This window comes from Hypanus sabinus, chromosome 15, assembly GCF_030144855.1.
Source record: "Hypanus sabinus isolate sHypSab1 chromosome 15, sHypSab1.hap1, whole genome shotgun sequence".
In the NCBI taxonomy this organism is placed as follows: domain Eukaryota; kingdom Metazoa; phylum Chordata; class Chondrichthyes; order Myliobatiformes; family Dasyatidae; genus Hypanus; species Hypanus sabinus.
In genome coordinates this window covers 88,951,292-88,973,936 of record NC_082720.1, presented here as the reverse complement: position 1 = coordinate 88,973,936, position 22,645 = coordinate 88,951,292, and the positions used below count along the sequence as shown (strand labels likewise).

At 47.3% G+C, this 22,645-nt stretch overlaps 1 protein-coding gene across 1 annotated transcript in view; it reads right to left on the bottom strand.

Annotated features, from left to right (window-relative positions):
- dele1 (DAP3 binding cell death enhancer 1) overlaps window positions 1–22,127 on the bottom strand; it is a 68,613-nt gene extending 46,486 nt beyond the window's left edge. The window contains exons 1-3 of the mRNA XM_059990688.1: window positions 22,000–22,127; window positions 13,372–13,495; window positions 4,458–4,575 (exon numbers count right to left, since the gene is read on the bottom strand). Coding sequence (XP_059846671.1) covers window positions 4,458–4,575; window positions 13,372–13,495; window positions 22,000–22,030 — 273 coding nt within the window. The 5' untranslated portion in view covers window positions 22,031–22,127. The remainder of the gene's footprint in view (window positions 1–4,457; window positions 4,576–13,371; window positions 13,496–21,999) is intronic.
- Window positions 22,128–22,645: the final 518 nt, after the last annotated feature.

Below are 22,645 nucleotides of genomic sequence, written 5' to 3'. Positions count from 1 at the left end.
TGCCAATCAATATTTGGGAAATTAAAATCTCCCACTACGACAACCCTGTTATTTTTACACCTTTCTAGAATCTGTCTTCCTATCTGCTCCTCGATGTCCCTGTTACTATTGGTTTGTTTGTAAAAAACACCCAGTAGAGTTATTGACCCCTTCCTGTTTCTAACTTCCACCCACAGAGACTCAGCAGACAATCCTTCCATGACTTCCTCCTTTTCTGCAGCCGTGACACTATCTCTGATCAACAGTGCCACGCCCCACCTCTTTTGCCTCCCTCCCTGACCTTTCTCAAACATCTAAAGCCAGGCACTCGAAGTAACCATTCCTGCCCCATGAGCCACCCAATTCTCTGTAATGGCCACAACATCGTAGCTGATGTTGATCCACTGTACTTGCCCCTCCTGTCAGTAGAAACTATTCTGATGGGCATAATAGCTAAACCACATGTGAAGGACAGGAGTTGGACTTGGTTGCCATAGGTTATCTGAGATGCACGCCATTGGGAGGTCTGAATAGGTAGTGGGAGCTTATCATCACATCCCCATTCCAGGTTTGACAACAGTAAGGAACCTTTTGACACTTAATTATTATTACATTCTGTCTTTTCTGTAATTGCAGTTTGTTGCCTCCTGCATTTTTCTTGTGTGTGGGTTCTCACTGATTCCATGGTGCATCTTTGAATTTACTGTGAAGTCCACAAGAAAATTCATCTCAGGGTTTATATGGTGACATTTATGAACTTTGAAAGACCTCCAAACATCATCCCATCAGTACTCCCAGAGACAGATACAGAGTGAAGCTAACATAAAGTACACTGCAGATGCTGTGGTCAAATCAAGACATATAAAAAAGCTGGATGAACTCAGCAGGTCGGGCAGCATCCGTTGAAATGAGCAGTCAATGTTTTGGGCCGAGACCCTTCGTCAGGACAACCTTCGTCCTGACGAAGGGTCTCGGCCCAAAACGCTGACTGCTCATTTCAACGATGCTGCCCGACCTGCTGAGTTCATCCAGCTTGTTTGTACGTACAGAGTGAAGCTCCCTCTGCACTGCCCCATCACACACTCCCGGGGTCAGACACAGAGTGAAGCTCCCTCAATAGACAATAGACAATAGGTGCAGAAGTAGACCATTCGGCCCCTCGAGTCTGCACTGCCATTCTAAGATCATGGCTGATCATTCACTATCAATACCCAGTCCCTGCCTTGTCCCCATATCCCTTGATTCCCCTATCCATCAGATATCTATCTAGCTCCTTCTTGAAACCATCCAGAGAATTGGCCTCCACCGTCTTCCGAGGCAGTGCATTCCACACCTCTACAACTCTCTGGGAGAAGAAGTTTTTCCTCAACTCTGTTTTAAATAACTGACCTCTTATTCTCAATCCATGCCCTCTGGTACTGGACTCTCCCAACATCTGGAACATATTTCCTGCCTCAATCCTATCAAATCCTTTAATTATCTTAAATGTTTCAATCAGATCCCCTCTCAATCTCCTCAATTCCAGTGTGTACAAGCCCAATCTCTCCAATCTCTCTGCATAAGACAGCCCTGCCATCCCAGGAATCAACCTAGTGAATCTACGCTGCACTTCCTCAATTGCCAGAATGTCCTTCCTTAAACCTGGAGACCAAAACTGTACACAATATTCCAGGTGTGGTCTCACCAGGGCCCTGTACAAATGCAAAAGGACATCCTTGCTCTTGTACTCAATTCCCCTTGTAATAAAGGCCAACATTCCATTTGCCCTCTTCACTGCCTGTTGCACTTGCTCATTCACCTTCATTGACTGGTGAACTAGGACTCCTAGGTCTCTTTGCATTTCTCCCTTACCTAACTCTACACCGTTCAGACAATACTCTGCCCTCTTGTTCCTGCTTCCAAAGTGGATAACTTCACATTTATTCACATTGAATGACATCTGCCAAGTATCTGCCCACTCACCCAGCCTATCCAAGTCTCCCTGTATTCTCCTAACGTCCTCTTCGCATGTCACACTGCCACCCAGTTTAGTATCGTCAGCAAACTTGCTGATATAGTTTTCAATGCCCTCATCTAAATCGTTGACATAAATCGTAAAGAGCTGTGGTCCCAATACAGAGCCCTGTGGTACCCCACTAGTCACCTCCAGCCAGACTGAGAAACACCCATTCACTGCTACCCTTTGCTTTCTATCTGCCAACCAGTTTTCTATCCATGTTGAAACCCTGCCCCCAATGCCATGAGCTCTGATTTTACTCACCAATCTCCTATGTGGCACCTTATCGAATGCCTTCTGAAAATCTAGGTACACTACATCCACTGGCTTACCCTTGTCTAACATCCTTGTTACACCCTCAAAAAACTCCAACAGATTAGTCAAGCATGATTTGCCCTTGGTAAATCCATGCTGGCTCGGCCTAATCCTATTACTGCCATCAAGATATGCCACTATTTCGTCCTTAATAATGGACTCAAGCATCTTCCCCACAACTGACGTTAGGCTAACAGGGCGATAGTTCTCTGTTTTCTCCTTCCCTCCCTTCTTGAAAAGTGGGATAACATTAGCCACTCTCCAATCTTCAGGAATTGATCCTGAATCTAAGGAACATTGGAAAATGATTACCAATGCATCCGCAATTTCCTGAGCCACCTCTTTTAGAACCCTCGGATGCAGACCATCTGGACCCGGGGATTTATTAGCCTTCAATCCTATCAGTCTACTCATCACAGTTTCTTTCCTAATGTCAATCTGTTTCAATTCCTCTGATATCTTATGACCCTGGCCCATCCATACATCTGGGAGATTGCTTGTGTCCTCCCTGGTGAAGACAGATCTAAAGTACGCATTAAATTCTGTTGCCATTTCCCTGTTTCCCATAACAATTTCTCCCAATTCATTCTTCAAGGGGCCAACGTTGTTCTTAACTATCTTCTTTCTCTTCACATAGCTAAAAAAGCTTTTGCTATCCCCTTTTATATTCCTAGCTAGACTGAGCTCATACCTGATTTTTTCTCTCCGTATTGCTTTTTTAGTTAAGATCTGCTGTTCCTTAAAACTTTCCCAATCATCTGTATTCCCACTCATCTTAGCCCTGTCATACTTCTTTTTCTTTAATGCTATACAATCTCTGACTTCCTTTGTCAACCACTGTGGCCCCTTCCCCCTCTTTGAATCCTTCCTTCTCATTGGAATGAACTGCTTTTGCATCTTTTGTATTATCCCCAAGAATATCTACCACTGCTGATCCACTGTCTTTCCTGCCAGGGCATCTGCCCATTTAACTTTGGCCAGCTCTTCCCTCATGGCTCCGTAGTCTCCTTTATTTAATTGCAACACTGACACCTCTGATCTGCCCCTATCCCTCTCAAATTGTAGATGAAAACTTATCATGTTATGATCACTACTTCCTAATGGCTCCTTTACTTCAAGATCACTTATCAATTCCTCCACACCATCCTATCACACACTCCCGGGGTCAGACACAGAGTGAATCTCCCTCCACACTGTCCCATCACACACTCCCGGGGTCAGACACAGAGTGAAGCTCCCTCTACACCGTCCCATCACACACTCCTGGGGTCAGACACAGAGTGAATCTCCCTCCACACTGTCCCATCACACACTCCTGGGGTCAGACACAGAGTGAATCTCCCTCCACACCGTTCCCTCACACACTCTGGGGACAGACACAGAGTGAAGCTCCCTCTACATTGTCATGTTACTTATCCCTATTGTGCACAATTATGCCAGTGTGTGTCAGCCATGCTGCTCGGCAGGGGCTGCCTGGCTTCTACTGGAACCTGAAAAAGCTTGGAAGACGGCTGCATATGGTCAAGAGCATTCTCTGCCGGCAAAGGGAATGAACAGAGGGACAGCACACCCCTTCTTTAGCTCATCAGGTGTGAGCACACTCAGGTACACGAGTGATTCTGGTTGGGCTCACCTCACGTGCTGCTTATTTGTGCAAATTTCATCACATGTCCATAGTTTAAACTTTAACTTTCTTTTTATACAATTCTTTATAATTGTTGAATGTTGTTTTTTTGTTGTGTGTCATACCCTGACCAACACACCCCAGCCAATTCCTAACATATAGAAATATATTTGAAGGTGACTTGTTTAAGGGGAACCTCTTCAGAGGGCAGTGAGAGTGGAATGAGCTGCCAGCAGAAGTGGTGGAAAAGGGTTTGATTTCAACAGTCATGGGAACGTTGGATAAATACATGGATGACTGTGGTATGGGTGCTGATTGATGGGACTAGGCAGAAGTTTGGCATGGACCAGAGCTATGCTGAACTGTTTCTGGACTATAGCCCGTTACTGTGTTGTAGATGGGACTAGGTATCAATGCGACTAGGCTGATTAACAGTTCAGTATGGACTAGATGGGCCAAAGGGCCTGTTTCTGTGTTGTAGTGTTCTTTGACTTTATGTAAGTGCGTATGGCAAATAAAGTTGATCCTTAGTGCTATTCTTACCCAACCAACCGCATCCAATCCTGAAAACCGTGGTAATGACTTGTAATAAAATCGAGCCCTCTGTTCCTCTTCCTCTCTCCTCCGCTCTCCTTCTTCTCCATTCTGAGGGTCTGTGGCACTGGGGGATTCACAGACAAATAAACAGATATTTTGGACTACATGATACAATTCACAGAGCACATTGTACCATGCTGTTCTCCACTCAGTTCACCTGCCTTCAGTTAACACTTTGTACGTTTTTCTCTCATTTTCTCACAGTTAACAATCTATTTTTGAACAAAGAACAGTATGCATGTTGAGCTGACATTTTAACCTATTCTAAGATCAATCTAACCTTTTTCTCCCACATAACCTCCATTTTTCTATCATCCATGTGCCTATCTGAGAGTCTCTTAAACATCCCTAATGTATCTGCCTCGACCACCACCCTTGGCAGCACGTTCCTCACACCCACCACAATGTGTAAAAAAAACCTACCCCTGTCATCCCTCTATAATTTCCTCCAATCACCTTAGAACTATGCCCCTCGTATCAGCCATTTCTACTTTGGGAAAAGTCTGACTGTCTACTTGATCCATGTCTCTTATCATCGTCCTGCACGCCAAAGAGAAAAGCCCTATCTTGCTCAAGCTATCCTTATTAGACACTCCTTCTAATCTGGGGAGCACCCTATTACGTTTCCTCTGGACCCTCTCTAAAGCTTCCTTCAATGAAGTGATCAGAACTGAGCACAATACAGGTGTCCCCCATTTTTCGAACGCTCGCTTTATGACACCTCGCTGTTATGAAAGACCTACATTAGTTACCATTTTTTGCTAACAAGGTGTTTTCACTGTTACGAAAAAAGGTAGCCCGTGAAAAATGTAGCATGCGAGAAAAGGCAGCACGCGCGCCGAGCAGCCAAGCTCCTCCCCCGGAACCTCCATTGCTTAAACACGTGCCTGTGAGCATCTGTACTTTATGTCGATTTATTTTGTGCATCTATTAGCAAGATGAGTTCTAAGGTATCGGAAAAGCCTAAAAGAGCATGTAAGGGTGTTACACAGTGTAAAACCAGACAGACTAAAGTGTTTCAATCATGGTGAACGAAGTAAAGATATAGTGAGCTTGGCTAAGGGTTTGTGGAAGTTGACGAAGATGATGTTGAACAGGTTTTGGCATCCCATGACCAAGAACTGACAGATGAAGAACTGAAGAGGAAAGGATAACAACTGAAGCCAAATGCAATAGTGAACAAAAATGAAGTCATCCAGGAACTGAATGTCAAGTAATTGTGTGAGATTTTCGCTGTGATTGACAACGCTGCAATGATTGTAGAAATGTATGACTTTAATTTTGAAATGGTACATAGGTTTAGGGCATATTTGCAGGATGGTTTGAGTGCTTACAAAGAACTGTATGATAGAAAAATGCGCGAGGCTAAGCAGTCAAGCATACTGTCGTTTTTCAAGCCTTCCACATCAGCCACAGCAGAGGACGAAACTCGACCTTCGACATCAAGGCAGGCAGACACAGAAGGTGACCTGCCTGCCCTGATGGAAACAGACGACGATGAGATGACACCCCAGTCTCCTCTACCTCCCACCACTCCAACCTCCGACGACTTAGCCTAACACACAATCATCAGTGTGCTCACTGTCTACACTGGGCATACATTATTTCTATTTTATATAGGCTGTGTATTTTTATGTGTTACTTGGTAGCTTCATAGTTTAAAGGTCACTGGAAAGAGTGTTTCTGCCGGGAGCACTTGTGTGAGATTTTCGCTGCGGTGGACAGTGCTGCAATAATTGCGGAAAAGTATTCCTACATTATATAGGCTGTGTATTTATCAGATCATTCCTGCTTTTACTATATTGTTACTGTTATTTTAGGTATTATGTGTTATTTGGCATGATTTGGTAGGTTTTTTTTTTTGGGTCTGCGAACGCTCACAAATTTTTCCCATATAAACAAATGGTAATTGCTCCTTCACTTTACGACATTCTGGCTTACAAACCGTTTCATAGGTATGCTCTACCTTCGAATAGCGGGGGGAAACCTGTATTCAAGTGTGGTGTAACCATGGTTTTATAGAGCTGCAACATTATCTCACTGCACTTGAACTCAATGTGACTAATGAAGGCCAGCATACCATATGCCTTCTTAATCGCCCTATCAACTTGTGTGGCAATGTTAATGGACCTCCAAGATGACCACAGTCTTGTCGTGGTTTGGAGGCTGACACAGCTCTCAATGACCCAGAGAGCTGTGCTGGCTGGAGTCAGGGCTTTATGCTTTGGCTCTTGGTAGGATCACCCAGGCCAAACAGGTCAAAGGGTAGAGGGTAGATTAAGAGTGATCCACCAGTCCTATAGATTCAGAATTTTATCTCAGGGCTAACAACCCTGACTGGTCAAAAGAAATGCTATGGAAACAGCAATGAAGAATCCTTCTATGCTTGAGTGCTCTAAACACCCGTGACACAATGGCCAGTAAGTACGGGCCTGGGCCCCAAGATACCGCTGCTAAAAAACCTGACTTGGAGAATGCTACATGAAAAGAAAACATCGAGCAGCTGACTAGACGGGTGTCAATACTGTATATTGCAACGTTTACTGCAAAGCTAATACAATTCAGGGCGCCGAATCTCAGAGTTCAATTGTGGTGTCCTCTGTAAGAAAGTTTGCGTGTCCTTCCTGTGAGCGTGTGGGGTTCCTCTCGGTCTTCTGGTTTCCTCCCGCAGTCCAAAGATGTAGGAGTTAGTAGTAGGTTAATTGGTCATGGTAAATTGTCCTGCGGTTAGGCTAGTGTTAAATAGGTAGGCTGCTTGTGAGCAGTTCATTGGGCTGGAAGGGCCTCTCTTATCAATTGTATCTTTAAATAAATAAAAAGTAAATGGACGAGTTGGGGGGGGGGGGGGAGGAGTAATTTGCAGCAGCCAATTAATCTACCAATCCACATGATATTGGGGATGTGGGAGGAAAGCAGAGAGAGCTCTGGTGTTGTGAGGTTGTCACTTCATTTACAAGCCTCTTTCTGACTGATACCATACCAGCTTCATACTGTGATCATACTCGCACGAGGCATCACTGCTGGAGATCCCCCCGTTGATCGGGGTCAACCATGGATGTTGCATCCTAGCTGTCTACATGATACGTAAGCTAGGGCCACATGATCTGGACAGCGAGCTGTTGTCCATGCAGTAGGCTCCCCCTCTCCACGCAGCTGATTAATCCAAAGGGACGACAGAGACCGATATAGTTTGACATCAGCAGCGTCGCAGGCATTGCCAGTCAATGTTAAACTCAATGTAGGACGGCCTTTGGGAATCCAGCTTTGGATTTTCCCTTGGGGTTTACTCCTGAAGCCTTGCCCATGAGTGGGTGTAGCCGCAAGGCAGTGGAAGCCTGAGATCAGAGTTTTACCGTAAATTCCGGACTATAAGCCGCTACTTTTTTCCCACGCTTTGAACACTGCGGCAACACTGCGGCCTATACTACGGTGCGGCTAATGCATGTTTTTTTTTCATGCCGCCAAAAACATTTTGCCTCGTAACAGTAGACCAATAAAATTGATGAGTAGTTCACAGAGGTCCAATGAAATTGTACGATAAATCAAGCGCACTTTCACAATTAAATTATTGTAAATCAGTCATTTGTACTCACCCTCATCAACATGGAAAACACTGGAAGAAAAGCATATGATGCAGCTTTTAAGTTAAAGGCGATCAATCTGGCAGTTGAAGAAGGAAATCGAGCTGCGGCACATAATCTTGGCATAAATGAATCTATGTTGAGACGGTGGAGACGCCAGCGTGAAGAACTGAGTCAATGCAAAAAGACGACAAAAGCTTTCAGAGGTAATCATAGCAGATGGGCCGAACTTGAAAACTTTCTTGAAGACTGGGTTAACACACAGAGAGCAGGCGGCCGCGGTGTTTCCACCGCGCAGATCAGACTGAAGGCTAAAGCAATCGCCACCAAAATGAAAATCGAAGATTTTAGAGGTGGGCCATTGTGGTGTTTTAGATTTATGAGACGAAAAGGCCTGTCCATCAGGGTACGCACGACTCTGTGTCAGCAGCTCCCTCCCGACCACGAGGAAAAGCTTAATAACTTCCGCACATTCACTCAAAGATAGCGGAGAATTCCATCGAGCCAGATGATATCATAAATATTGATGAAGTACCTTTGACGTTTGACCTGCCTCTCACTCGGACTGTTAATAAAAAAGGTGACTCGTCCATCACACTGAAAACAAGTGGCCATGAGAGAATGCATTTTACTTGTGTTCTGAGCTGCACAGCATCCGGACTAAAGCTTCCACCGATGGTGATTTTTTAAGCGGCTGACATTGAAAGTTCAGTGAAAGCTGCCATCAAGAGTACAAACTCAATTCCAGATGTGATTCCTGGGGGCACCACGAAGTATTTACAGCCACTGGACATCAGCATGAACCGGGCATTTAAAGTGGCGCTGCGCGTTGAGTGGGAGGCTTGGATGACGAGCGGCGAGAAATCCTTTACCAAAACAGGACGCATGCGAAGAGCATCTTTAACTCAAGTCTGCCAGTGGATCCTAAATGCGTGGAGCCGTGTCACAACATCCATCATCACCAGCGGGTTTCGAAAGGCTGGACTGCTGCGTGATGAAGAGGACCGCGTGCGCTCAAGTGAGAGCGACAACGAAGAGGCTGAAGTGAGTGACGAGATCCTGAGGTTGTTCAATTCGGACACTGAAGAAGAGGACTTTGATGGTTTTAGTGCGGAGGAGGAAGATGAAGAAGGCGATCAATAACTTTTCCTGGTAGGCTGCAGTATATATATATTTTTTACCAGTCGTTAGGAGATATTGGAATGTTGTTCGTGCACTGTTCAGTAAAAAAAGTATACACAACGTAATTTGTGTGTTACCGATACGTATGTATATTTAAAAGTAGCTGTGTTACAGGCACTGTTCGAAAAAAAGCATTTGCAATATGTATTTGTTTATGTTACCATACGGATTTAATTAAAAGTTAAAAAATCCTCACCTGTAATATCTTTCTGTGTAAATATTTCATATTACAACGTGGGACACCTGTGGCTTAAAATCCGGTGCGGCTTGTACAAGTACAAAATTGATTTTCTTTCTAAAATTAGAGCGTGCGGCTTTTAATCAGGTGAGCTCTGTAGTCTGGAATCTACAGTACTTCTCCTAGATAAGCTGCCAAGCACAGCTGATGAGCCCCATCTTCCCAAAGCAACTGGTTTTAAGGTGCCAGTAGCCTGCCTTTGCCCTTTCTCCTGTCACTAGAAATGTTTCTGTCAGGCTTAGTAGCTAAGCCACACGTGAAGGCCAGGAGCTGGACTTGGTTGTCAGAGGCTACTTGAGATGCACATGTCATTAGGAGCATTTAATAGGTTATCATCCATGGCTATGACAACTATATGGAACCACTTCTCTGCTGAATTGGCCAGAAATTATTGTGCACAACGAGCCCTAGTTTTGGATTACTCCACAAGTGGTCTCAGCCTACAATATTTCTCATTCAAAGCTGAGTAGAGCATCTACTTCCTCCCAAAACTCCTAATGTCCTCTTTCACCCTCATCAATTTTTACTGATGTACCACAGAGAGCACCCTATCCGGATGTACCCCGGCTCGGTCTAACTGCTCTGCCCGTGACTCCAAGGAACTACAGACCGTTGTGGACACAGCTCAGCACGTTGGAAACCAGACTTCCCTCTGTGGACACAGCCTCAGTAAAGCAGCCAGCTTAATTAAATACCCCACCCACCCCAGACATTCTCTCCTCTCCCTTCTGGCAGAAGATACAAAAGACTGAAAGCACGTCCCACCAGGCTCAAGGACAATTTCTACCCCACTGTTATAAGAATGTGAATGATCCCTAACCCTAACACGATAAGATGGACTCTTGATCTCACAATCTACCTTGTTATCACAGATCAATGGCATAATCATCAGAGCATAATTAGGCCATTTGGCCCATCCATTTCATCACATGGCTGATCCTTTGTCTCAATCTCCTACCTCCCCGTCCACCCTGATCTTCCACCTTATTGTCAGCCTGTAGTTTCTCTGTGACACTTTATTCTGCATTCCTTTATTGTTTTACTTTGTTCGGCCTCAATGCACAGTGTAATGATCTGATCTGTATCAACAGTAAGCAAAACCAGTTTTTCACTGTATCTCAGTACATGGGATAATAATAAAATAATTTAATTTACCAATCTGTGACCCTAATTAGCACCAAGTGGATACCTGTGATGTAGGTCCCACACTAGAGGGTTTAAGGTGCACTTGCTCTATGAAGCCCCATAACAAATAACTCATGCAGTCATAAAGGATGGAAACAGACCATTCAGCCCAATGGACAGCATCAGGCAACCATCGTCCACCTGCACCTCAGGGACACAGGGTGGACAGTAACTGACATGACAGGTAACCATCGTCCACCTGCACCTCAGGGACGGAGGGTGGACAGTAACTGACATGACAGGTAACCATCGTCCACCTGCACCTCAGGGACACAGGGTGGACAGTAACTGACATGACAGGTAAACATCGTCCACCTGCACCTCAGGGACGGAGGGTGGACAGTAACTGACATGACAGGTAACCATCGTCCACCTGCACCTCAGGGACGGAGGGTGGACAGTAACTGACAGGACGGGCAACGATTGTCCACCTGCACCTCAGGGACGGAGGGTGGACAGTAACTGACAGGACGGGCAACCATCGTCCACTTGCACCTCAGGGACGGAGGGTGGACAGTAACTGACATGACAGGTAACCATCGTCCACCTGCACCTCAGGGACGGAGGGTGGACAGTAACTGACAGGACGGGCAACGATCGTCCACCTGCACCTCAGGGACACAGGGTGGACAGTAACTGACAGGACGGGCAACCATCGTCCACTTGCACCTCAGGGACGGAGGGTGGACAGTAACTGACAGGACGGGTAACCATCGTCCACCCGCACCTCAGGGACGGAGGGTGGACAGTAACTGACAGGACAGGCAACCATCGTCCACCCGCACCTCAGGGACACAGGGTGGACAGTAACTGACATGACAGGTAACCATCGTCCACCTGCACCTCAGGGACGGAGGGTGGACAGTAACTGACAGGACGGGTAACCATCGTCCACCTGCACCTCAGGGACGGAGGGTGGGCAGTAACCACTTGCTTTACTGGATGGTACCGCATGGCAAACAAAACATAGAAAACATCAGAACCATAGAAAACCTACAGCACAATACGGGCCTTATGGCCCACAATGCTGTGCCAAACATGTACTTACTTTAGGAATTACCTAGAGATACATATGGTCCTCTATTTTCCTAAGCTCTATGTACCTATCCAAGAGTCTCTTACGAGGGATGATTAATAAGTTCGTGGCCCAAGGTAGAAGGAGTCAGTTTTAGAAAACCTAGCAGATTTATTTTTCAACATCGCCCCCTCCTACATTTACACACTTAGTCCAGCAGTCGTGGAGCATACGGATCATGGACCTCCAGAAAAGTGTCCACAGCAGGGGTGATTGGTAATAACACATCTCCTTCCACCCCAGGCCACGAACTTATCAATCACCCGATGAATTATTAACTTCAAACTTTCTGCATAATCACTCAAAGAGTTGAACTGCATGTGCATGTAACAAGAGCTGTATAACTCATCTCCTTCTGCCTTAGGCCTCAAACTTATCAATCACCTATCTGTGGACACTTTCTGGAGGTCCACGATCCGTATGCTCCACGACTGCTGGACTAAGTGTGTAAATGTAGGAGGGGACCATGTTGAAAAATAAATCTGCTAGGTTTTCTAAAATTGACTCCTTCTACCTTAGGATTCGAACTCATCAATCACCCCTCATAAAAGACCCTATTGTATCTGCCTCCACCACCGTCACCAGCAGCTCCATTCCACACACCCACCACTCTCTGTGTAAAAAAATTTACCCGACAGCCCCTCCGTACCTGCTTCCAAGCCCCTTAAAACTGTGCCCTCTTGTGCTAGTCATTTCAGCCTGAGGAAAAAGCCACTGACTATCCACATGATCAATGTCTCTCATCATTGTATACACCTCCATCGCTCCAAAAGGCTGAGTTCACTCAATCTATTCTCATAAGGTATGCTCCCCAATCCAGGCAACATCCTTGTAAATCTCCTCTGCACCCTTTCTACAGTTTTCACATCCTTCCTGTAGTGAGGCGACCAGAACTGAGCACAGTACTCCAAGTGGGGTCTGACCAGGGTCCTATATAGCTGCAACATTACCTCTCAGCTCCTAAATTCAATCCCACAGTTGATGAAGGCCAATACATTGTATGTCCTCTTAACCACAAAGTCAACCTGCATAGCAGCTTTGAGTGTCCTATGGACTTGGACCCCAAGATCCCTCTGATCCTCCACACTGCCAAGAGTCTTATCATTAATACTATATTCTGCCATCATATTTGACCTACCAAAATGAACCACCTCACACTTATCTGGGTTGAACTCCATCTGCCACTTCTCAGCCCAGTTTTGCATTCTATCAATGTTCCGCTGTAACCTCTGACAGTCCTCCACACTATCCACAACACCCCCAACCTTTGTGTCATCCGCAAACTTACTAACCCATCCCTCCACTTCCTCATCCAGGTCATTTATAAAAATCACGAAGAGAAGGGGTCCCAGAACAGATCCCTGAGGCACACCACTGGTCACTGATCTCTATGTCAAATATGACCCGTCTACAACCACTCTTTGCCTTCTGTGGGCAAGCCAGTTCTGGATCCACAAAGCAATGTCCCCTTGGATCCCATGCCTCCTTACTTTCTCAATAAGCCTTGCGTGGGGTACCTTATCAAATGCCTTGCTGAAATCCATATACACTCCATCTCTGGCTCTACAGCCCTTGTCATGTGATTGACCAGCAACCAACCTGCTTTTCAACGGAAGGTGGGTGGGACCCAGAGCCAGTGGGTTCAACCGGTCATCTTCGGCACAGTGAGAGGGAGGCAGGCGCAGCGAGGGTGAGGGTCCGGTGACAGGCCAGCGATGAAACACTGAGAAGAAAAGAGAACCAGTGAGTGAAGCCGCCAGAGCTCTGAAACTGAGAAACACCTGGCAGATCCCCAGGCAAACAATCAAATCCCAAATAACGATGAGTTAGAGTACAGGATAGCCGAGTGACATGTTGTCAAGACAACAACCTTTCCCTCAGTAAGAGACTGCAGGTGCTGGTAATCTGGGGATAACAGACAAAATGCTGGAGGAACTCAGCAGGTCAGACAGCATCTATGGAGAGGATTAAACAGCTGCCATTTCAGATGACACCCTTCATTTGGCAGATGGGAACAGTTCAATGGGGGACATACAGCATATGGAACTAGGTGGTGTGAAGAGGAAGCATAGGAAAGATGGACATTTGAAAGGACCTGTGAGAATCAGGAGGAGAGAAAAAGGGGCAAAGTGTGTGTGGATTACCCAAAAACAGGTCGCTGTCAGTGAGTGAGCAGATATCACAGAACTACAGAAACAAAATGCTGGAGGGACTCAACAGGCCAGGCAGCATCGATGGAAAAGAGTAAACAGTTGATGTTTCAGGCCAAAACCCTTTGGCAGGACAGGAAAAGCTGAAGAGTTAATTTAAAAGGTGGGGGGGGGGGGTGGGGGAAGAGAAACACAAGATGATAGGTGAAACCTGAAAGGGGAGTGATTGGTGAAAGAGACAGAAGACCCTGGAAGAAAGAAAAAGGGGGGGGGGGCAGGAGCACCAGAGTGAGACGATGGGCAGGCAAGAAGATAAGGTGAGAGAGGGAAAAGAGGATGGGAAATGGTGAAGGGAATGTGGCGGCGGGGGGGGGGGGGGGGAAGAGAGAGGCATTACTGGAAGTTTGAGAAATCGATGTTCATGCCATCAGGCTGGAGGCTACCCAAACAGAATACAACGTGTTGTTCCTCCAACCTAAATGTGACCTCATCACAACACTGGAGGCGGCCATGGATGGACATGTTAGAATGGGAATGGGAAGTGGAATTAAAGTGGGTGGCCACTGGGAGATCCCACTTGTCCTGGTGGATGGAGCCCAGGTGCTCCTCAAATTTTTCTCTAGTCCTGCTGTAGGGTTTAAGCCTGAACCGACTGTACTCTTTTCCATAGATGCTGCCTGGCCTGCTGATTTCCTCCAGCATTTTGTGTGAGTTGCTCAGATTCCCAGCATCTGCAGATTTTCTTTAGTTTAACACAGAACTGTTTGTATCACCATCTGGTATTGAGGGGCCAACGTACAGTATTGGGAAATACTCCATCAGTGGCAAACTCTCACCAGCATTGGGGGCATTGTCAAATAGGGTGAAAGCACGTTGTCTTTTTCTCAGGGAGAGTGTGCAAAAAGCAAGAGGGTTTAATTTCAGAGGCTAGAGGAAGGGACATCAGGGGGTAGCTTCTTCTTTCAAAGGGTGGTGTGTATTTGGAACGAGCTGCCAGAAACTATGGTTGAGGCAGGCATATTAGCCTTCAAGATAAATACACTGAGAAGAGCAATTTAGAAGTGTATGGGCCAAATGTGGGCAGGAGAGATTAGCTCGCTGGGAAACTCAGTCAGCCTGGATCAGAAGGATGAATGGCCTGCTTCCATGACATTAGACTCCACGAGTTTCTATAATTGAGCTCCATGTTGGTGTAGCAGTTAGTGCAATGCTGTTAGAGCTCGGGATGTCAGAGTTCAGAGTTCAATCCCAGCCTTCTCTCGTAAGGAGTTTGTGCATCCTGCCTGTGGGTGTCCTCCCACTGTCCAAAGACATACCAGTTAGTGGGTTAATCGGTCATTGTACTGTGATTAGGCTAGGGTTAAATTGGTGGGATACTGTGTGGTTCAGCTTGCTGGCCCTCTGATTCCCTAATAAAGATATTGTATACAAGATAATAAGAGGAATAGATAAGAGTGGACAGCCAGCGCCTCTTCCCCAGGGCACCACTGCTCAATACAACGTGGAATCGATATGGGTAGAGCTGCATAACACCAAGGGGCAGAAAACACTGATGGGAGTTGTGTACAGGCCACCTAACAGTAGCAGTGAGGTTGGGGATGGCATTAAACAGGAAATTAGAAATGCGTGCAATAAAGGAACAGTAGTTATAATGGGTGACTTCAATCTACATATAGATTGGGTGAACCAAATTGGTAAGGGTGCTGAGGAAGAGGATTTCTTGGAATGTATGCGGGATGGTTTTCTGAAACAACGTGTTGAGGAACCAACTAGAGAGCAGACCATTCTAGATTGGGTATTGAGCAATGAGGAAGGGTTAGCTAGCAATCTTGTTGTGCGCGGCCCCTTGGGTAAGAGTGAGCATAATATAGTGGAATTCTTCATTAAGATGGAGAATGACATAGTTAGTTCAGAAGTAAATGTTCTGAACTTAAAGAAGGGTAACTTTGAAGGTATGAGACGTGAATTAGCTAAGATAGACTGGCAAATGATACTTAAAGGGTTGACGGTGGATATGCAATGGCAAGCATTTAAAGATCGCATGGATAAACTACAATTGTTCATCCCAGTTTGGCAAAAGAATAAACCAGGGAAGGTAGTGCACCTGTGGCTGACAAGGGAAGTTAAGGATAGTATCAAGTCCAAAGAAGAAACATATAAATTAGCAAAAAAAAAGCGGCACACCTGAGGACTGGGAGAAATTCAGAGACCAGCAGAGGAGGACAAAGGACTTAATTAGGAATGGGAAAAAAGATTATGAGAGAAAGCTGGCAGGGAACATAAAAACTGAACGTAAAAGCTTTTATAGGTACGTGAAAAGAAAAAGATTGGTCAAGCCAAATGTAGGTCCTTTACAGTCAGAAACAGGTGAATTGATCATAGGGAACAAAGACATGGCAGACAAATTGAATAACTACTTTGGTTCTGTCTTCACTAAGGAGGACATAAATAATCTTCCGGAAATAGTAAGGGACCGAGGGTCTAGTGAGATGGAGGAACTGAGGGAAATACATGCTAGTAGGGAAGTGGTGTTAGGTAAATTGAAGGGATTAAAGGCAGATAAATCTCCAGGGCCAGATGGTCTGCATCCCAGAGTGCTTAAGGAAGTAGCCCAAGAAATAGTGGATGCATTAGTGATAATTTTTCAAAACTCCTTAGATTCTGGATTAGTTCCTGCGGATTGGAGGGTGGCTAATGTAACCCCACTTTTTAAAAAAGGAGGGAGAGAGAAACCGGGGAATTATAGACCAGTTAGTCTGACCTCGGTGGTGGGGAAAATGCTAGAGTCGGTTATCAAAGATGTGATAACAGCACATTTGGAAAGGGGTGAAATCATCGGACAAAGTCAGCATGGATTTGTGAAAGGTAAATCATGTCTGACGAATCTTATAGAATTTTTTGAAGATGTACCTCGTAGAGTGGATAGGGGAGAGCCAGTGGATGTGGTATATTTAAATTTTCAAAAGGCTTTTGACAAGGTCCCACACAAGAGATTAGTGTGCAAACTTAAAGCACACGGTGTTGGGGGTATGGTATTGATGTGGATAGAGAAATATTTGGCAGACAGGAAGCAAAGAATGGGAGTAAACGGGACCTTTTCAGAATGGCAGGCAGTGACTAGTGGGGTACCGCAAGGCTCAGTGCTGGGACCCCAGTAATTTACAATATATATTAATGATTTAGACGGGGGAATTAAATGCAGCATCTCCAAGTTTGCGGATGACATGAAGCTGAGCGGTGGTGTTAGCTGTGAGGAGGATGCAAAGAGGATGCAGGGTGACTTGGATAGGTTAGGTGAGTGGGCAAATTCATGGCAGATGCAAATTAATGTGGATAAATGTGAGGTTATCCACTTTGGTTGCAAGAACAGGAAAACAGATTATTATCTGAACGGTGGCCGATTAGGAAAAGGGGAGATGCAATGAGATCTGGGTGTCATTGTACACCAGTCATTGAAGGTGGGCATGCAGGTACAGCAGGCAGTGAAAAAGGCAAATGGTATGTTGGCATTCATAGCAAAAGGATTTGAGTACAGGAGCAGGGAGGTTCTACTGCAGTTGTACAAGGCCTTGCTGAGACCGCACCTAGAATATTGTGTGCAGTTTTGGTCCCCTAATCTGAGGAAAGACATTCATGCCATAGAGGGAGTACAGAGAAGGTTCACCAGATTGATTCCTGGGAAGGCAGGACTTTCATATGAAGAAAGATTGGATCGACTAGGCTTATACTCACTGGAATTTAGAAGATTGAGGGGGGATCTTATTGAAACATATAAAATTCTAAAGGGATTGGACAGGCTAGATGCAGGAAGATTGTTTCCAATGTTGGGGAAGTCCAGAACGAGGGGTCACAGTTTAAGGACAAAGGGGAAGATTTTTAGGACCGAGATGAGGAAAAACTTCTTCACACAGAGAGTGGTGAATCTGTGGAATTCACTGCCACAGGAAACAGTTGAGGCTGTTCATTGGTTATATTTAAGAGGAAGTTAAATATGGCCCTTGTGGCTAAAGGGATCAGGGGGTATGGAGAGAAAGCAGGTACAGGGTTCTGAGTTGGATGATCAGCCATGATCATACTGAATGGCGGTGCAGGCTCGAAGGGCCAAATGGCCTACTCCTGCACCTATTTTCTATGTTTCTACAAGAGGACTTGGCTTTAAGGTAAGGGGTGGGAAGTTCAAGGGGGATATTAGAGGAAGGTTTTTTACTCAGAGAGTGGTTGGTGTGTGGAATGCACTGCCTGAGTCAGTGGTGGAGACAGATACACTAGTGAAATTTAAGAGACTACTAGACAGGTATATGGAGGAATTTAAGGTGGGGGGTTATATGGGAGGCAGGGTTTAAGGGTCGGCACAACATTGTGGGCCGAAGGGCCTGTACTGTACTATTCTATGTTGTAAAAAGTAAATAAGTCAGTGATAATAAACCCAATTCTGAAACATGACAAGAGCTGTTGGAAAGAACAGGAGGTTCAACACGGGTTCTCACAGGGAAACTAATAAAGTATGGAACCAGCTCGAGAGACTGATTGAAGATACACTCAGTGGATTGCCCAGGGGGCACTAATGTCAGAGCAGGAAAAGTGGATAGGGAAAGGATTGGCGGGACAAGGGCAGGATGGTGGGACTAGCTGGGTGGGTACTGCAGCCAGCATGGGATGATTGGGCCAGTCTTTTCACTGTAGGCACACTCTCCCAGCTCAAAGGGTCTGGACCCTTGTAGCAAGGTTTCCAGAATATGCAGGATGAGACCAGGCTCAGTATCCTGTATCCACACTCTATTGTCCCGAGGTCATGTCTGCTCTTGTTTTTAATCGATGATCTATAGAAAGCAGCCTGCCCCAATGCATCCCGTTGGCCCCTAACTGCAAGAGTTTGTGGACACATCACAGAAGTCAGCTCCTCCTCCATGGACTCTGTCTACACTTCTCACTGCCTCAGAGAAGCAGCCAGCAGAATCAAAGACCCCATCTATCTCGGACATTCCGCCTTCCCCTCTCTCATCGGGCAGAAGATACAAAAGCCTGAAAGCACATCCCACCAGGCCCAAGGACAGCTTCTACCCCACTGTTATCAGTGAAAGCACGTCCCACCAGGCCCAAGGACAGCTTCTACCCCACTGTTATCAGTGAAAGCACGTCCCACCAGGCCCAAGGACAGCTTCTACCCCACTATCAGTGAAAGCACATCCCACCAGGCCCAAGGACAGCTTCTACCCCACTGTTATCAGTGAAAGCACGTCCCACCAGGCCCAAGGACAGCTTCTACCCCACTGTTATCAGTGAAAGCACGTCCCACCAGGCCCAAGGACAGCTTCTACCCCACTGTTATCAGTGAAAGCACGTCCCACCAGGCCCAAGGACAGCTTCTACTCCACTGTTATCAGTGAAAGCACCTCCCACCAGGCCCAAGGACAGCTTCTACTCCTCTGTTATCAGTGAAAGCACGTCCCACCAGGCCCAAGGACGGCTTCTACCCCACTGTTATCAGTGAAAGCACGTCCCACCAGGCCCAAGGACGGCTTCTACCCCACTGTTATCAGTGAAAGCACGTCCCACCAGGCCCAAGGACAGCTTCTACCCGACCGTTATCAGTGAAAGCACGTCCCACCAGGCCCAAGGACAGCTTCAACCCCACTGTTATCAGTGAAAGCACGTCCCACCAGGCCCAAGGACGGCTTCTACCCCACTGTTATCAGTGAAAGCACATCCCACCAGGCCCAAGGACAGCTTCTACCCCACTGTTATCAGTGAAAGCACATCCCACCAGGCCCAAGGACAGCTTCTACCCCACTGTTATCAGTGAGAACACGTCCCACCAGGCCCAAGGACGGCTTCTACCCCACTGTTATCAGTGAAAGCATGTCCCACCAGGCCCAAGGACAGCTTCTACCCCACTGTTATCAGTGAGAGCACGTCCCACCAGGCCCAAGGACAGCTTCTACCCCACTGTTATCAGTGAAAGCACGTTCCACCAGGCCCAAGGACAGCTTCTACCCCACTGTTATCAGTGAAAGCACGTCCCACCAGGCCCAAGGACAGCTTCTACCCCACTGTTAACAGTGAAAGCACGTCCCACCAGGCCCAAGGACAGTTTCTACTCCACTGTTATCAGTGAAAGCACGTCCTACCAGGCTTCTACCCCACTGTTATCAGTGAAAGCACGTCCCACCAGGCCCAAGGACAGCTTCTACCCCACTGTTATCAGTGAAAGCACATCCCACCAGGCCCAAGGACAGCTTCTACCCCACTGTTATCAGTGAGAACACGTCCCACCAGGCCCAAGGACGGCTTCTACCCCACTGTTATCAGTGAAAGCACATCCCACCAGGCCCAAGGACGGCTTCTACCCCACTGTTATCAGTGAAAGCACATCCCACCAGGCCCAAGGACGGCTTCTACCCCACTGTTATCAGTGAAAGCACATCCCACCAGGCCCAAGGACAGCTTCTACCCCACTGTTATCAGTGAAAGCACGTCCCACCAGGCCCAAGGACAGCTTCTACCCCACTGTTATCAGTGAGAGCACGTCCCACCAGGCCCAAGGACAGCTTCTACCCCACTGTTATCAGTGAGAGCACGTCCCACCAGGCCCAAGGACAGCTTCTACCCCACTGTTATCAGTGAAAGCACGTCCCACCATGCCCAAGGACAGTTTCTACTCCACTGTTATCAGTGAAAGCACGTTCCACCAGGCCCAAGGACAGCTTCTACCCCACTGTTATCAGTGAAAGCACATCCCACCAGGCCCAAGGACATCTTCTACCCCACTGTTATCAGTGAAAGCACGTCCCACCAGGCCCAAGGACAGCTTCTACTCCACTGTTATCAGTGAAAGCACGCCCCGCCAGGCCCAAGGACAGCTTCTACCCCACTGTTATCAGTGAAAGCACGTCCCACCAGGCCCAAGGACAGCTTCTACCCCACTGTTATCAGTGAAAGCACGTCCCAACAGGCCCAAGGACAGCTTCTACCCCACTGTTATCAGTGAAAGCACGTCCCACCAGGCCCAAGGACAGCTTCTACCCCACTGTTATCAGTGAAAGCACGTCCCACCAGGCCCAAGGACATCTTCTATCCCACTGTAATCAGACTTTTGAATGGTTCTCCAGTAACATAGAGCATAGAAAACCTACAGCATAGTACCGGCCATACCCCCCACAATGCTCTGCTGAACATGTCCCTCACTTAGAAATTACCTGGGGTTACCCACAACCCTTTATTTTTCTAAGCTCTATGTACCCATCCAGGAGTCTCTTAAAAGACCCTATCGTATCCACCTCCACCGCCGCCTGCCCATACCACGCACTCACCACTCTCTGTGTAAAAAACTTTTTTTTTTATTAAACAAAATATATTTTATTCCAAAATAAAATTATATACAACAACCATTCAAAGACTTTCAATTCTTTACAGTTGGTACCATTACTGTCTTTACATTTTCAAAGTTCTAATGTTTTGCCACCCTTGTGGCACATTATTCTTTCATATTTACATTCAGGGGGTATACCCCCAACCCCTCACACCTCAGCTCCCAGGGGAGAAGGACCCTGGGCTGTGGCCCTTCCCCACCTGCGTCCCCCAGCACGTACTCCCGCAGCCGAGAAGGTGCCAGTCGGACATCTCCGTGTGCTGGTAGACCATCAAGTTTCGGGCCGACCGAGTTGATGATCTGCCGGCTGCACCGGATGTGGTCTCGGTGTGCTGGGGATGAGCCTCGACACTGCCCCTTGCTAGCTCCTCCGCGACCCCGCAGAGGGGCGTGCAGGCCCTCGCTCCCGGCCCGACCCCCGACCCCCGGCCCCCGGCCCCGACCCCGACCCCCGGCCCCGACCCCGGCCCCGGCCCCGGCCCCCGGCCCCGACCCCGGCCCCGACCCCGGCCCCGGCCCCGGCCCCCGGCCCCGACCCCGGCCCCGGCCCCGGCCCCGACCCCGGCCCCGACCCCGGCCCCGGCCCCGGCCCCGACCCCGGCCCCGGCCCCGGCCCCCGGCCCCGACCCCCGGCCCCGACCCCGGCCCCCGGCCCCCGGCCCCGACCCCGACCCCGACCCCCGGCCCCGGCCCCGACCCCGGTCTCACCTCTGCCCAGGGCCGCCTTCACCCTCCACATTATTCCCACGTCCACTCCAGCTTGCGTCACCTCGCGCCACCGGCAAAACGCCGGAACGTGTTGGCGTCGCACCGACGTAGGGAACGTCGCCGTCCGTCCGTGCTTTCTCCGGACCGTATTCACATGATGTCACATCCGTGACGCCCTGCCCACCCATTTCCGGCTACGACCCTCACTGCGACCAGTTTGTGTTCAATGACAAAATGAAGGGTAATTCAGAAACATACTCCATTATTTATTGGACCAAATGCTGGAATTTCCCTCCTCAGAGGCTGTCTGACTAGAGTTCTAGTAGTTTTCGTCTGTTGCTTGAGATTTCCAGCATTGGCTGAATTTACAAGAAATTTACAAGCACGAGGCCTCTCCATTTTCTTATAATGATAGTATTCTGATCTTCACCTTTGTTTTGATGAATTGCTTCCCACATCGTATCTCTAATAATTTAAAGACGGTAAAAAGTCCTTGTTTATTTTTACCTAGTTCATGTGTTGCAGGAGTTGCTCACGAGGCTAATTTTTAACATTCCACCTTCTTGATCTGTTCCCTGACAGAAGGTGTTCCCATGGTCACAGCTTCATTTAGACGGACTCTGCCATTCAATAAAATAATGACTTG